This window comes from Talpa europaea (assembly GCF_964194135.1).
Source record: "Talpa europaea genome assembly, chromosome: 3".
In the NCBI taxonomy this organism is placed as follows: domain Eukaryota; kingdom Metazoa; phylum Chordata; class Mammalia; order Eulipotyphla; family Talpidae; genus Talpa; species Talpa europaea.
In genome coordinates, this window is record NC_140069.1 from 45,846,638 (window position 1) to 45,865,001 (window position 18,364).

The window sequence follows — 18,364 nt, forward strand, 5'->3', positions numbered from 1 at the left end:
TACTGCTGAGTTTTTCTCAGAACTTACCATTTTGGAGGTATTATAGAAATAGGTGCTGAAGATGTCCCACAATCTCACATGTACTTTAGAGTATTTTTTTTAATTTCCCTTAAGTTAACTACTGAACCATGTTATCTATGTTACATCATCTATTATATGTTTGTGTGTATGTGTGTGTGTGTATATATATATATACACACTTCACTCTTTGGGACAACTTAATTTCTTTGAAAAGCAAGTTTTGAAATGGTATGTAGCAATTATGTCAATACTACGTATACAATGCATAAACTTAGGCTTAGAGGTCAGAAAATAGAAATGGGTACTATCTGATTACTTCAAATGATTAACAAACATACTAGACAAATATTCATTTATACAATGAATAATAAAAGGAAAACAAGATTATCATAAAATATGTATAATATGTGCAAAACTCAATATATATATACATATATATTTATATGCTTGTGAGTCCCAGCCCAGAAACCACTATATTTCTTGGAGGAAAAGGTAACCTTATTTAAACCAATACAGGTAGTTTGATGTTACTCCTGGAAAACAAAGATTATCAGTACAAGATCCCCCGTAACTTGGAGGGCAAGCCGAACATGGGACCCCTACTTTATATGGTGCTTCTCCAATCCAATTGCCTCTAGAAAGGAAAAAAAGGAGAGGAGATATAGCATTAGTGCTACTAATCCATTTTTTAAAAATTAGATTGTCCTTAAGCACAGGATCACATGTACTGATGTGATCTTTTTAAGAAGTTTGTTACTTGGGCCTCCCCCGTGGCTCAGTAGTTGAGCGCTGGGTTGCGAAGGCCAGTTGGATCCCCGGCTGCTCCCCGGCCACTGGAGGCGGGTCCCACATGGCGCGCAGACCTCTCCTGCCGCCCACTGCTCCCCTCAGCAGTGTATTTCTTCGTCAGCCTGCCTGTTCTGTTCCCCACTCTGGCTCTGAATTCTCTCACCCTCCTGCGCTTCTGACTGTACCCAGTGCTTGTATAAATAAATAAATCTTTAAAAAAAAAAAAAAGTTTGTTGCTTTACCTTTTAATTAAAAGATTTATTTTTATTTATTTATGCATAGAAGAACTGGGGTATAGGCCAGAAATGCAGGGGGTGAGAGGATTCACCAGACACAGAGTGGGGAGCAGAGCAGACAGATTCCCTGATATACACTGCTGAGGGGAGCAGTGGTCGAGACAGGAGAGGTCTGATGTGTCATGTGGGTAGCTCCCTGGTGGGGTATCAAACTCAGGCTGCAGGTGATAGCTTGATAGTGCTGAGTCTTTAACCCCTGCACCACCAGGGAGGCCCCTAATTTATTTATGTTTAATGGAATAGTAGGGTACCCCCATCAGGAATTACCACCATAATGCGCCCACTACCAACTTACCTGTGTTCCACCAACATAGACCATTGTGCTTCCTTCCCTCTTGGTGCCTCCCAGCCCCCCTTGGTGCTTCAGTTCTATAATCAGCTATCAAGGGTTAGTTTTTAAATTTGTCTTTACCTAACTGTTAACTTAGTTACTTTGTATTCCACATATTAATGGCACCACCTGGTATTTATTTTTCTCCTTCTGACTTATTTCACTTAGTATTATCCCTTCTGGCTCCATCCATGGAAGTTTGTCATTTTAGAAGGGCACTGAAAGTAATATCCATTTGATTTTGAAAGTAACTTATTCTATATAGCTTTTTTTTTGTTTGTTTGTTTGTTTGTTTGTTTGTTTGTGGGACCCTCGCTGGTGGCCAGGGATTGAACCGGCGCTGCAGAGGCTGCGGACAGCCTTGCAACCCAGTGCTGAACTGCTGCGCCACCAGGGGAGGCCCTATATAGTTTAGTTTTAAAAAAAATTCTCACTGAATAAGTTAATATTATCTTAATTTATAGACAAGAAGTGAAGTTCTACAATGCATGGTGTCATAATTGTTCATGACACCTGACTTGGTGCTTATTCCACTCACCTCATCTGTCTCCTTCCTGGACCAGCCCTTCTAAATTACATAGTCAGGCCATATTTAAACTTCCTTTTTAAAACTCATGCTAACACTATTATAAGGATGAGAATTACATATATATAAAATTTTATGAGAGGTATAAAATGATGAAACACAAAAATTACATTATAAATATTCACAAGATATATTTCTGAAGTTGTGAAATATCTTAGGTTCTCAGTATTCACAAAATGAGGAGATCTGGGCACTCCATTGCCATAGTAAGAGAAGAATGACTTACAGAAATAATTAAAGGTCATTCTAAAAACCTTTTCCCATATGTAAACTCATAGCCATTTTTATTTGTTAATGTTATTCTTTTTTAAATAATGCTTAGTACATTTAACTGAACTACTTAGTAATGTCAATGTTTATCTCTACTGCTGTATAATCATAATAATACACCAAATTAGTCAATTAATATAACTAAAAACAGATACCATGCTTTACTACTATTTAGTTAATTATAAAGAAGGTAATAACTGTATTTTCAGTACTTTACAAGAGTACTAAAAAAGAACAATATAGTCAGCAATCTGAAGGAAACTGAATGGTGGGTGAGGAGAAAGTTTGGTTGTCAATAATAAAATGTCAAGATTGAAAATAAGAGCAGTAAGAGACTTAAATATCAAACAGGTGGTCCTTGTCTTCTCTAAGACTTAAGGAACACCAAGGAGTAACTCATAAAGTCCATGTATAGCACATCACACTACATGCTCACATCAGTTAAAAATTCATTCTTTTATATATAAAATATCTATAAAGGAAAATATATCTATAAATAAGAACCATTGATGAAAAATTCATATTACGTAATGAAATGAGATTCCAAAATTGTCCACATCTATTTAATTTATTATGTACTCTGCCATAAGACAAACTTCCTTGCATGTAATTTGATGACATTACATACATTGGTTGCTCAGAAACATACCATGAGCTCAGTTCTCTTACAGATCACTCCTTTAACCTGATCTCTCCCATTCTGTATATATAACCTTTTCCCTGTGTTTTCCTGTCTTTACCCAAAACTACAAATGTAAATGAAACCACCCAGTCCATACTATTTAAATTTAAATTTTTCTATTTATTTCTGCATACCTTTTTGAGATTATACAGCATATTTTTGGTAACATAAACTTCAAAATGTAATTTTACTGTAATTTTACTTATATAGGCATATATATTATTATAAACTTTCACATAAATCAATGATTTTACTGACTAGAAGATAATTATATTTAATAGTAAAAGTCATTCTTTTATATTTTGGCCTATACCATTTAATTAAATTCTCCTTGCCTGTCTCTTTCTTTCACTATCTGCCCCCCTTGTTTCCCAGACAAGCAGTTAGGTTTGAAGGAGCTACATCTGGGCATTGGAAGAATCATAACCAGCTATCAACCAGTATTTTAAAATTTCCTTTGTGGTCTAAGTTTCAGAATAATTACTTTTTCTTATAATTAATACAACATGTTTATGCAATACCTTAATCTCTTGCACTTACAAAGCAATCAGATAACCCATCAAAAATACTACAAATCTCTAGCCTTGGCTAAAAACAGAGCAGTTAAATGATTGAAATAAAAATGCCTTTCACCATTTGGGTACTATTTATGTCAGGAAGAAGAGTAAAGGACAAATAGGAAAATAAAACTTATGAAACTAATTATGAAACAAACGTACTAGTTTTGATGCTTTTCATAATGTAGACATACTCTTTCCAAATCTTACCATTTAGTAATTATGAAGAGAGAACCATCAGGAAAATCATTATTTTTCTCTCTTTGCAAAAACACTGCCCTGGCATACTACCATATAAATGAGTAATGCAGTCATTTGTGAAACGTTTTCTCATACCCCCTCCCTATGCTGGCAAAGCTGGAGAAAATCTTTGGGACTTACTTTGGAAGACACCAAGCATGTCATAAATCCTTTGCACATTTTGGTGCTTACTCCAAATGGGAATAGATTCATGTATAAATACTGGGACATTTTATCATCTGAAGAGTTGTTATTAAGAAGACATTTTATCAAATGTTGGCACACTGCTGTCTAGCTGCATATTACAAAGAATATTCATAAATATGGTTATATTTTATAATATTTGATAATCCTTCATAATGTGTGTGCATAGGATAAAATTAATGAATAATTTCTATAATGAAATTTAGATCATAACAAGGCTTTAATTTAAAAAAGAATTCACAGCATTTAAATTATCCTTTCTAACAATGAAAACCTCCTTACTCGTCTATGAAATTAGGTAACTATACTTTTTAATTTTACATTCTGGTACCGATAGATGAGAATATTTTAGTGCTAATAAATTCCCTAGAAGATTCTTTTCTGTTGCTTTCTGAGCTATGAAAGGTTTGAATGTACATAGTTTATTTTATGATAACCATGATCCAAGAAAAATAGTCAGGAAAATTTAATGAATTTCCATAGCTCCAATTGTTTTACCTAACATTTTAGCCTAAAAGCTCTGACCTTGTGTTAAGAAAACTTGTGTTAAGATCATCACCTTGTGTTAAGAAACCTTGTGTTAAGATCATCAATTTTTAGGTAATAGATGGAGGTTTGAGAATCAGAGGTCTTTGTAGCTTAGTCTTATTCATATTATACCTGTTAAAAATATCTACCAGACTGAAGGAAATAATCATGAAAAAGGACCCAGGAAATAGAATCAAAACTGAAACTTACTTGGGGGCATAGTTGCAAACCAAGTAAACTGCCCGCCGCCATACAGATCCCCAAACATTCATGTTTTGGCAAGTCTGAATTGCACATCCTATCCTATTGGAAGTGGCCCAAACCATCTGTGAAAATAAACCAATATTCCATTGTTAAGGTCAAAACTAAGAAAATGCATATTTGACGAAACATTCAGAACATTTTTAAAACTGTGAATAAAAAATTAACAAGACAATTGAAATAACCTGGGTATAATGTGTGCACATGGGGCCAAAACATCTCATAGGACATCTGGGGTTGCAGTCTTGGGGATATGGAAAAGCATAATCTTTCACTTCATCATACCATGGCTTGACCAATTGGAGAATAGAGCGATATCTAGATACCAAGAAAAAACAATTGGAACTTAGAGTACAGCAGTGGTAATATAGAGTGGACTTGTGCAAAATTATAAATTATTCTTTTTGCAGATTATTTGTTTATCCAAGAGCATATACACCCTCATAATTACCATCACTCCCTAATGGAGTCCTTTATCTTTCCAAGTAGTGCCAAGCATGAAAATGCCCACACCTGGAGTAAGAGGTTCTGAATTTAAGTGTGTGTCAAAAAGAGAAATGCAACTATTTCAGGAATCATCATCTATATCTTATTTGATCCATGTCAAAAGTTTCTTCTATGAGAATTTTATGCATAATCAAGAATTAGATATATGAAAGTAGTCACGATACTAGAAGTCAGTGCATTTTTCCTTAAATTTGAACAACTTTAATAGCAGTACACCTGATTTTCATCTTCCATGTGGAAAGAATAGGTCTTTAAAATGTTAGAAAGACATCCCATAGAGGTAGGAAAATTATCCTATTAATGGAAACAGGTTTTCTCTTAGTTGCATAATTTTCAAAAATGTATGTGTATATACAAATATACATAAATATATAATTTGCATCTGATGCACACATACGCATATAGTATATATGCATACATGTGTACATTTATACACACTTGCAGATACATGCAACTGCAGGAAACTCATATATACAAGAATGGCATTTGCCATAGTCAAGGGGTTTTCCTGAGTGCAGGATAAAGGAAATACATATGCCTGACATTTTTAACATCTTGTGAGGTAAGTGAAGAATACAGTCAAACAAGGGTGTTCTAAAGATAATAAGGAAAAATGGTCTTTTTAGTTCCTTTAAGCCATTAAATAATCCTTAATACATAAAAAACAGTGCTGGCCAAATGTCAGTACCTGACACACAGCACTCAATAAATGTTTGCTGATATTACTTGAAATATAGGTCACTATTGTGTGGCTAAAGGGCATTAGAGAAACTGCTTCCTACCTTCCAGTGCGCACAGATAGATTTTGGCCCAAAAATCTCAGTAAGTAAGAAGGTCCGTGGTCCCAAATGCAAGTAGCTGCCCAAGCCTCTGCTGATTTTGCAAGATTTTCATCCCAAACCTGTGAAGGGGAAAAACCTTCAGCTGACCCAGGTTTGCTAGTAACAAACAAAAAGTAAGAGGACAGCAATGATGGTACTGTTTCTTTCAATTCTTATTACTGAGACCATTTTAACTAAAAGAAAATAAACTAAGACCATATTATTCAGTAATGTATAAATATATGTATATATACAACTATATGTAAATGTTGAATAAAATATGTAAATTATTATATAATAATGGTCTTAGTTTATTTTAATAAGCTAATTTTATTCAATATTATTCAATTCATTCTAAGTTTTAGAATGCAATGTGGTTATTACTACCAAAACAAAAAATTAGTGCCATATATATCCACAATCCAGACATCAATTTTAATAAAGGATAGGCTAACAAAAATATTATGTGTAGATGTAATTTGGGGACACCTTATATTGATAACTGAAATTTGAATCCCTCAAAGTCAGTTGATTCCCTAGAGGTCTTCATAGCAACAAGGAGCCATGCTATTAATATCTCTTAAAAATTAGATCTCCCCCAAGAGACTGCTCCTCTGTAACCAATAGCTGGTAATATAAGTGGGTTCAATGTCTCTAAAACTTCCTCATATCAATATAAACTAGAAAATCTGATGTATATGTGAAATTTATCAACATTCACATGTTGACAAATAAAGGTTAATAACCAAAGATGTACAAAGAACTCAACGACAACAAAAGAATAAAAAAAAAATGGGCTGAAGGAGCTAAACAGAAACTTCTCCTAAGAAGATGTACAGATGGCCAACAGGCAAATGAAAAAATGCTCTTCATCACTTATCATCGGGGAAATCAAATCAAAATCACAATGAGAGAACATCTCACACTTGTGAGACTGGCCCATATCAAAAAAGACCAGACAAGCGTTGGCCATGGGGCCTCCCTTGTGGCACAGGCAGTTAAGTGTCAGCACTATGAAGCAATCTGCAGCTACTCAGCATGAGTTCTACCCACATGGTGCAGCGGACCTCTCCTGTCTCGCCCGCTGCTCCCCTTAGCAGTGTATTTCAGTGGATCTGCCTATTCTGCCCCCAACTCTGTCTCTAGTGAATCCTCTCACCCCCCACACCTCTGGCCTATACCCCCATTCTTGTATGCATAAGTAAATAAATCCTTAAAAAAAAATAAGTGCTAGCAATGATGCGGAAAGTGTTGATGGGTATGTATATTTTTACAGCCCCTGTGGAAAACAGTATGGAGGTTTCCCAAAATAATAAAAGCAGATCTACCATATGATTAAGCAATTCTATTCCTAAGTATCTACCCAAAAAATATAATAACAGTAATTTGGAGGGATGCATGTTCTTAATGGTCTTGGATTTAGGCAGGGAAGAGTGACCCAGGAACAATTTTTGCCTCACAACTCCTTACAATAAACTTACTAACTGGGATGATTGAGTAGTCTTCACCAGAAAATGCAAAAAAAAAAAAATCAATATCTAGATTAGCTGATTGGACTATAGGTAATTTATTCATCTCGACAGCTAGGAAATGAATATTTATTGGGAGATATGGAATAGTTAGCAAGGCTGATGATGATTATTCCTTACAGTTTAGGGGAGAGATAGGAAATAAATTGTCTACCAAACAAATAATTGAATAATTAAATATTATAATACATCATTAAAATACATTAATATATATTATGTAAAGAAACTCCCAAGTATCGTGTGCTACTTAAAAGTTTGCTTCCTTTGAAATATCCTCAGTCAATCAAGTATATTTCCAAGTTAGCATTGTTCATGTCATTCATTCAAGCCATTTTTAGTTCATCCATAGTCCCCATACAATATTTTCTTAAAAACAAGTGCTGAAGGAGTATCCGGTGAATTTTGTGCTAATATAAAAACTATCACTGGGATAACTCCTTTTTACTTACTCTGTCAAGACTTTCAGAATATAGTATCTTGACAAATATGTGGATATTTGAGATATGTAATATTTTCCAGAGTTATGTTTTGTGTCTTAAACCATATCTTAAGATAGTTCTTAGAGCACATTGAAGAGGTCTCACCTGGTAAATTACTCCTGAATCTCCTAGAGAACTTTAGAGGCAGGTACCTAGTCTAACCCTACAACTTTCAAATTATAATTTCTACATCGGGATCTTCAATGTGTACTTGCAAAGTGGTCCTGTGCTCTCCTGGTTAGCAATAATTTATTAAAGCTGTCTTTGATGGAGTGTCATTTGATTGAAGATAACTTTGGGCCTCTTCTCTCTTCTCCCAGCCCTACTGACCTACTCTATTTATATACTTATACATTACGTGGAAGGCTTATGAAGAAGGGAACTTTCCTTGTATTTCATGTCTAACTAGCATCAGTATTCTTCCTTTCAGTTCTGCTTTATTACTGATCCAACTTTTGATAAAAATAAAAAAACAGCAAGAAAATATTTTGTTTTCATAGACAGAGATGCCAAGCTTGTGAAGATGTTTGTTCTGTATATTTTATAGAAGACAGAATTATGGGTGGGAGAGGCAGAGGAACTGTCTTGTGTGTTGCTGTACAAACAGACCAACCTTATTTATTTTGAGAGTGACAATTGCAGGGGAAGGAAATATGCAATTTGTTGTTACATGGATATGAACACAGAGTTAACAAATGGTTTTCATGGTGCTTACTCAGAGGTAATGGTAACTCTAGATGACTGTTAACTTAGAAGTAACATGTGGGAGAGCCACATACATACCATTCTGAAAAAACAAAATATTGAAAGGTAGATTTTAAAATGTAAAAGCAAGGTAATCACTTTCTGTCATAATAACATCAAATATGTAAGATACACACCTGATTTACAAGCAACTTATTTCTTGAATGTAATATGAGTTAGCAAGAGTATGTGCCCACAGATCTGCCAACATAACTTTAGGATACATCCTCAGAAGTAGAACAAATGGAGAATAATTTGTCATTGCTACTCTGCAATGGTCAGGTGACATCACATACACATTGGAATCCAACCAGGGATAATAATTGGGTGAAAGTCATTCCTTACAGCTACACTGCTCCCAATTTCCAAGATGAGTTAATTGGCACCATTCATGTACATATATGGCTTAAGGGGAGGGAGCTTCTTATCTTTTCCAGGATTTTTGGAAACCAACCAATTTTTGTGCACCCTTTCCTGATAGACTATCCTGTCAACACTCTAGAGAGGAGAGGTGCTATATATAGGGATTTAATACAAGAGGTTAAGAAAGACTTGGGTGACTGCAGGACAAGGGTCTAAAGCATAGCCAATCACAGCCTTCCAAGACTTGACTTACTATTATAATGAGGTTTTCCAATATTATTTCAAGGGTAAAAATTCTGAGGACCAAGATTTTATTTCACTTAAGAAATGCTTTTTAATGTTCAGTGATATTCTCAGATAAGGTATGTGTAAGGAAATTCCCAGCTTATGGGCTTAAGAGCAGGAGATAAACACATGAAGCAGAGAGTGCATGCCCATCATTTTGATGTACTTGCTCCATGACCTTGGAAATCGTGCCTGTGCTCTCCAAGCTCTAAGTTTTCTGTCTCTAAATGAGGAAAATTGTCCTCATCTCTCAAGATTAATGAAGGTTAGAGGAGATAGTGAGTGTAGAGTACTGAGCACAGTTCTAGCTGGGGGGAAAAAGTATACTTAATAATGAACATATTTTTATTGAAAATGCATGCACTGTGATTGTGGTGGTGTCCTGAACTAGAAAAACCTCCTGCAGTGGGAAGCAGAGTGAGGTGCACTTTTGATCCTGTTATCTGGTAGCCTGAAGTCTAAGAAATAGCAAGCTTTAATCTCAATTAAGCAAACAATCAGATAAAGTGCAAACAGATAAGCCCTGAAGCAACTAAATAATCAGAAACAGAGTTGTGTATAGATAATGAGCCTACTCACCAGGATGGGGGAAGGGGGAAGGGTAACATCCATTCGAAGATAAATATAAGAAAACATTTTGGAAGTTTTAAAACTTAAATCCCTCTACAACAAGCTTAATCTTCAGATTTTAAGAGCATTGATTGATGGAGTCTAACAATAGTTCTCTTTTCCAGAGAAATGTAATACTGATCAGCTATCATTTAATACTGTGATTAAATGCCAGAAAGATATTTTCATATGTGGTTAATTTTTTTTACCAACTCAGTGTTACAATCATCTAAAAACCGGTTTTTTGATTCTAAGACTATCCTGTGATATGCATGTAAACTCCATATCTTGCCAATGCCCACTTGGTCAAAAGAATTCAAATGCCTTTCCGCCTACCTACTGCCTGCTGAAAACATGATCTTGCTGGAATGCAGAGAGACAGATTTGGTAAAATGTTCATATTTAATGAAATTATGAAATACAAATTTGATGCACTTTTTAGTAGAAAAATATTTGTGCCCTTAAGTAACATTAACAGACTGTTTCAGTTTGGAGTATGTAGTGTGAAATTTTAAGAGATTTCATGAAAAGTTTAATCTAAAACACAACTTGTTAGACATTCTTTCATATTTGTGCCCCCCAAATGCTTGATACCTGATTTTTAGATACTATGGGTAACACAGACTGGAAAATATTCAAAGCTCATCCCTTCAAACCTCAGCCTAATATATATTTTATACCAAACATTTTTCTTGACCAGTTTTAAGCTGTTAGATTTTAATCTACCTTGCACCATTTCCCACATCATTCTATTGAACGTCTCAAAAACAAACATTTCAATTTTATAGCTATTTAATGGCCATAGGCTTAGTTTTAAATGACTTTCAGATGAACTAAATTCCTGACACCAGACCAGTCAAACTAGTCATTATCTATTTTTCTGATGCCCTTTGATAAAACCCTTACATTATGTGTATCTGGAGAACTAGAGAAGTTTCATGCTATCTATGCTCCTGAAAAAGATTTGGATTTGTGTTGATTTAAGTCTTAGCACAAATAAATAAATAAAAAATAAATGAAACTGTCTTGTAAAATTCAGGAGAGAGCACACTGGACGATGTTATAGGACTATGGGTATTTTGATGGTGGTGTAGTGTGGCAACAATACTTGAAGGAGAATATCCTCTATCTCTAAAACACAGACGATGTTGTAAACTAATGTCTTCTCAATTAAAAAAAAAATTTCTTGAATAGATTCCTAGACATAAAATCATCCCATCCATGCTGTCTCCATGACACACCCTACCTCTGTTACGCAAAATGGTCCCTTTTGATTACCCAACCATGTTCCCATCCAAAATTCTTTGTTGTACAGTAGCTACTTTTTCAGTCTCTCTAGTTGTGTACCCCGAATGATAAGCCTGCTGAACTCTATGCTTTATTTTATTTCCACTTACTTAGGAAACACAATTGTCCTATTCAAAAAAGATGACATCTTCTTTGACTGCTTCATCATATAAATCCTCATTCTACTTCATCATATAAATCACTTATTCCTATTGACTTCATCTCTAAATTCAGTTCATCAGATCTCCATAGCCTTAAAATTCATTGAAGCTTCAATTATTTCTCACTCGTGCTGTCATTACAGCCTTTTGTGCACGCTGCCCTATGGTTGCCCCTCCCTGACCCCATTTTGCCCTGTGATCAGAATGACTTTTCTGAACGGCAGATGTAATTAACTTCCCTGCTTAAAACCTTTAATAACTTCCCTATATCTTAGAATAAAACTGAAACAAGTTTTTGCATGCCTTTACCAGCCCTCATTAAACATTACCTTTTCTTTAATACACTAAATCCAAGCCACATTTTTATCCATGACTTCGATTTATCATGGGTCTTCTTAGAACACCTCCCCACACCTACTTCATGTTATATTTTTCCTTCACTTCCTCCTGTATAACTTCTATTTATCTTTTTTATTTAATATTTTGAGATCATTTCCTTCTGGAAGTTTTTCCTACCTCTTTGCCCTGAGTTCAATTCTGGGTTATGAATGACCCAATTGGTAGCAAGACACCTTATATTTTTGCTGCTTTAACACTCAGCTTATTGCTTTCTCACTTACTTGTCTTTCAGTTATTCCCATCCAAGAGTGTCTCTTCACTCCCTACTGAACCCTCCAACACACATGCCATGCCCATGAATAAATATTGTGGGATAAGTGGTTGAATATTGAATGACTCTTGCCTGCCAGAGTACCATAACCACATGCTTCTTACGTGGTATGCCCAGGAAGAGTTAAAAGAGTTCTTTCAGTTGTTCAACAAATATTTAGAGTGTTCTCTGTGAAACAGATATGATGCTACTGTCTATAAATACTCATTGGGAATGCAATAAATTATTTTTCTATACCATATTATGTGGTCAACTATCATTTGCCACCAAAGAAGCTATGTTGAATACCAGGAAATAAGTCGCTGTATAGGTAGCTTGCATGTAATTTACAGCTTTTCTCTCTGCCAGCTGATAGTAAGTTTCTGAATCAGCTCATGGTAATATTTTTATGTTTCTTAGACCCCATGTTCAACATGGTCACAAACAAAATGTTCTTACCCTCAGCTAGCCACATATGTGGAGAGCTGTTCCTATACAAGTAATACTAAATAAGTAAAACTAATCAGTGTATGCCTTGGAAGAGAATTCTTACAAAATGTGCTTGGTCTCTATTTGAAGCCAAGGCACTTAAAAATTTCTATATATAGGAGACTAGGAATGCAGAGTTCTGAATGTGCTAAAAAAAAAAATGCCTTCCTCTCAGCAGTCTTTCTCAGTTTGCTGCTGGCTGGTAACAGTTCTCAGAAGACTTTCTAGTGATCATAAAAACATTTGCTGAAAAGATCTAAGTTAGATTGATCAAATTTCTTGTGTCTATAGTAAGCAAATTAAGTCATCTTCTCTAGTGAGAGGAAATGTGCCATCTGGGACAAAATGTGGTTTCATTAAAAAAATGATAAAGATAGATATCACAATTATTTAATCAACTACTGAATTTAAAAAAGTAGTTTGTACATTATTTACATTCTCTTGCACATAGAGCCCAAGTAAACAAAATGAGCATTTTTTTCATTATTCCTAAGTCATAAATTATTTTAGGCAAATAGTTTGGCCATTTCTCAGGATATATTATTCTCCATTTATTCATTCAAATCATGTTTTCTTGTACATTACTAACAGCTATGACTTGTTAACTAGTATTTTGTTTTATTTTCTAGAAAAGCAGTAGAATGCTTTAGTTCTGCAAATAACCTATGCAGGCACCAAACAAATAAAGTAAATACTGTTATTAATATAGCTATGCTGACCTCTTAAAATCACAATACAATTTTTTTTAGTTCATATCCATCATTTTCTTCATACTCTCCTCATTTGCCTTTCGACTTTTCTGTACTGTCTGTGAAGACTTCCATCTCATGCATATACTTAAGTTGCTTGTTCACAAGTGTCACTGTGTGTAGGTGTAGGTGTAGGTGTATGACTCCGCATCATTGCCTAAAGAAAGCTATCATCGGCTCAGCTATTGCCACTTCTCCAGTCACTTTCATTGCCAATCTAAACTCTGTCAATTTCCAGCATCACTGTTCTAAAATGCAATTCTAATCCTGCTCTAAAACTTTCACAGTTCTCTAGTTGCTTTTATAGTAAATGAGTTTTACTCTTTTCCAAAACTTCTCAAAAATAGGGTTAATATGGTTTTTCACTCCTGGAAAATTTATTCATGCATGCATTGCTTTACCTAATGTAAGCCCCTTTGGAGCTTTCAAGATTTTGCCTTGAAATCTTATCATTTCTTTCCTTCACTTCTCCATGGCTATTTATCTTACCTCTCCTATTGCATCAGTCTTATAAAGCAATGTATTATACTGAATTATATGCTTAGGTTTTGTTTTGGTTTTGGTATGTCCTATTTTAGTAGAACTTTGAAGACAAAGATTTCTGTTATCTTTGGCTTTTATTCTCTCAAAGAAGGACTTAAATTTTTAATTAATTTATTCAATTGATTTGAAATCAGGGAATAGCCTACAAATTTTTCTCCATGTGTGAGTCTTGCAATTTCATTCTTTTGGGGATAATTCTTCTTCTAAGAATCTAGTGTGGTTTGTGGTTTAGAGTCATGCTTTAAACTGCCCTTAAGAAGAATGAAAAACAGCTGGTGTCCAAGGAGCTCTGGAAATTAGTCAATAAACTAATTGTAGCACAGAAGCCAAACAAAAAGTTTTACTTGCATATTTTAAGCTCTCTCTATAAATTATTATTTTTTTTTAAAGATTTATTTATTTTATTTTATTTTATTTATTTATACAAGCACTGGGTACAGTCAGAAGTGCAGGAGGGTGAGAGAATTCACCAGAGCCAGAGCGGGGAGCAGAGCAGGCAGAAGGACCGAAGTACACTGCTGAGGGGAGCAGCGGGCAGCAGGAGAGGTCTGCGCGCCATGTGGGACCCTCCTCCGGTGGCCGGGGAGCAGCCGGGGATTGAACCGGCGTCGCAGAGGCTGCGGGCAGCTTCGCAACCCAGCGCTCAACCGCTGCGCCACCGGGGAGGCCCTATAAATTATTATTTTTAAAAGATATGGTGCTTAGAAATTACATACTTCTACTAATGTGCTTTTTACTAAAATGTTGGACATTTACAAAGAAAATATTATACAACTATAATAAGATTGTCAACACTTTCATGTTCCAATTGCTTCCACTTTATTTAGTCAAGCATACACTAGCATAACCAAGTACTTAGAGAAGGTGAAATTACTTAATCTTAAGGGACTTTTAGAATTTATAAGAAACATCTTTTTTTTTAATTTTAGGGACATGGAGTAAGATATTGTAAATGATGAGAAAACTATTAATATAAATTGATACTGAAATTGATGCTATTTATAAACATAACACAATTCATAGGAATTTCAGCTAAATTAATCAAATAATGGCTGACCACTGGCTGCATGAAATTTCCACAAAAACAGATGCACAAAGGAGAATAAATGTTCAGTTAGCACCCTCATAGCTTATAATTGAGAAGCTTGTAAGAAATATTTAAGTAACTATACATCAAGTTTGATTTTGATGACATTAATATGATGGACATGAAATATAGAGTGGTTTAAAGGAGACAGCAAATATGGCGGTGAGAGTAAGAATAGTCAATCAAGGACATAAACTTTGATAGAACCCTGGAAGGGTAGGTTTATAAATCATGGGAGTATGTTAAGGAGGAGACATTAGAAGGGGTGGAAATGTCATGAGCATAAGGAAAGGCTCATGGGAGAGAGTTGTGGATTAAAGGCATTGCAGGTCAGACTGTGCCATTAGAAAGGCCCCACACTGAAGACCATCTTCTGAGGGGTTCCTGTGTGTGGTGACATTTCTCACTGATGAGGGTAATTTGAACACATGACAGATGGACATGTCCCTAGTCTTTGAGCTACATAGTAAAGCTTGGAACTGAGCCCACTTTCAGATGTCTCACAATTCAAATCAATGGTGAATAAGTTAAAGTAAGAATTTTCAATTGAGATTTGTATTCCTCATCTGGCCCTTAGAATTTCTCCCCCAACTTCCAAGCAACCTGGTACACTTCCCTCAAAGTTTCTCTGAGTCTTCATGAGGGATCCGGGTGAATTATTTCAAATAGTCAGCTTATTCAGAGTCTTTCTAGCTTATGACTTTGCTAAATGGAACATTTTTCTGACTTAACCAGTCGATTTTCTCCTGCCTCAGAGCCTTTGCCCTCACTCTTCTTCCTTATGTATGGGATAGTTTTTCTTTATCTGTCAGTGTGGCTCAATCCTCTCTTCCCTCCAGGATACTCTCAGTGAGCTCTTTCCTGATCACCCTATTAAATTTCACAACCTCACCACAATGAGATTCATTTCTCTTTATAACCTTATCAACCTCTAATGATAATGTGATTTACTTATCTTGTTTACTGTCTAGTTCCCCATTCAGAGGACCAAGGATTATCTATTTTATTCATGAATGTATCACCAGTGCTTAGAAGAGTGCCTAACAAATAGTAAATATTGCATGAATAGATACATGTGTGAATGAGCTATATGTATTATATACATAATAATAATTTGAGACAGTCCTGTTGTACTTTTTGGAAATAACTACTTTTCTCATTACCTTCACTGAGTTAAGGTGAATTTATAAAATGCCTGGTATAGATAGCATTGTATCTGGTTATAAAAATATAAATCATATACAATAATTCATATCCTGCATAACAGTGTGATTGTGGCCAGGAAGTATTTCCTAAACTTAAAGTCTAGGTATTATACCTTTCTGTTTCACACAGAATTTCAGGAATAATTTTCTCACAATCACTTTCTAGAAAGTTGGTAACTGTTCCTGATCTTTTATCTTGTATGAGTTATCACTAGTAGCCTTACACAAGAAGTTTACAAAACCCACACAAGCTAGTGTTTTTATCATCTATTTAGCTGTTGCCTGTGGTCTAAGTGCTCTACCCCTCAACTCATTTGTTACTTATTGCAATCCTAGGTGGCAAATTCTATTTTAGTTTCATATTACAGATGATGAATATGAAATACAATGAGGTAATGACTACATAAAAGTTATGATCCAGCACTGGGGTTTAAACCCATTCATTTAGATCCCAGAACCTAAATTCTTAACCATAAGACTATATTGCCCCTCAATATAGTCATACATCAGGACTAATCACATCTTCTTTTCCTTTTTCTTTAAAAAACCTTGGCAAAATGCTTTTTCATAGAGTAAAATTGTACTTTCATGAACTATGACTAACTTACATTTGCCAAATCTTTATTTTTCCTGTGACTCTGACATCTGCAATTAGTCAAACTTTAAAAGCAATTTTAAATAATCTCTATTAATTTAAATTCCTACAGAAATTCAGAACTTTAGGTCAGCACTTATAAAAGCTGGTTAGGGGTACCACCATCCCCACCCCAACTTACATATACCATACTCATGGTCTTCATTACCTTAAACCAGTCCAAGTTTTTCTCTTACAAAATCTTGCATAAATTCAAAATCAAAAATAAAGAAACATCTTTTAAAAGACATATATCTTATAGATACCAACTTGGTGGTTTTTTGTTTGTTTGTTTTACTGCTATGAAAAATGATTTACACTTAGCCTATTTTTAAGAGAGAGCAAGGAATGTGTTCATGGCAAGTTGGAACACTGTGCAAAATGTGCTGGCTTCACTGTTATCTGAACGACAAAGCATTAAATCATGAGGAAAAAGCCAGCATGTTCTCTGAAAATACAAATAAATTAGCGTCAGGAAGAGCTTTGTCCAAAAAAGGGAAAAGACATCCCTGGAAAAGACATCCAGAGAATAAATCATGCACATAAAACCTATAATCTTTGAACGTTATTTGCAAGAAATGTTTTAGTAGGTAAATATGACTAATATATAAACAAAGCACAAAAAAGTTTCAAGTGGACCTTTCAACTATGATCACTAAACCTATCCCACTCTTTATCTATGTTTCTTATAAAAGATGTGATTTAACAGCGGTTGTATAATTCACAAAAGAAAATTAGACTCCCCCACCCCTTTTAGTTCTTGGATAGAATAGTTTTTAAACAGGCACGTGAAAATTAAAAGAGTTAAAGTGTCTAAAAAGATACATCTCTCTGAAGATGTAATGACTTGCTGGGTTCTTCCAATGTACAATATATAGAAAGCTTTCTCATTCACAACTCAAAGAAAACAAATTCTTCTTACCATGTATTCCATGTTTGCTGCTGGAGGGAACACTTTGCCCCGTATTTGATTGTGATAATCTAGAATGGCGATCATGTCATTCTGCGAAATGTAGCGCTTCCGCCTGGCTTTGGGGAGATCCGCAGAGTCTAGTTGTGCTTTTAGAGCCGCTTCAATCTCAGTGAAATTATTGGTTGGCGGAGATGAGTCAGTGGAATTGAGTAAGGCGAGGGCACTTGCTTCACAGAGAAGGGAGAGCAGGAGTGCACTGCTGAGGCCACAGATGGCTATCATTTTGAGGGGTGGAGGAGAGGCCACCGAGTGTACTTGGCTTTAAAGCAGAAAGTAGAGTTAGGGTCTGGGGGGGGGGGGGCAAAAATAGGACCAGAAAGTATGAATTTCCAAAGTCATTATTTGGAACCACTGCTTGATTTGATTTTTTTCCCCAAAGGTCCAAGCAAATTTTGAACTCAAGCCTAGAAGACCACCCAGAGTAGTCTCTATACATTTTTACTGGGTGTGACGAAGCTGATGCCCAAGAGAGAAAAATAAATAGC

The 18,364-nt window shown here is 35.2% G+C and overlaps 1 protein-coding gene across 1 annotated transcript; it reads right to left on the reverse strand.

The window, feature by feature from the left end:
* Nucleotides 1-519: 519 nt before the first annotated feature.
* Nucleotides 520-18,101, reverse strand: PI15 (peptidase inhibitor 15; the record flags this gene model as incomplete). Its single annotated transcript, XM_084230450.1, has 5 exons — nt 520-655; nt 4,715-4,830; nt 4,951-5,083; nt 6,055-6,173; nt 17,829-18,101. The coding sequence occupies 5 exons, from the start codon at nt 18,099-18,101 to the stop codon at nt 520-522; spliced, it is 777 nt and encodes a 258-aa protein (XP_084086576.1).
* Between the last annotated feature and the right edge of the window lie 263 nt (nt 18,102-18,364).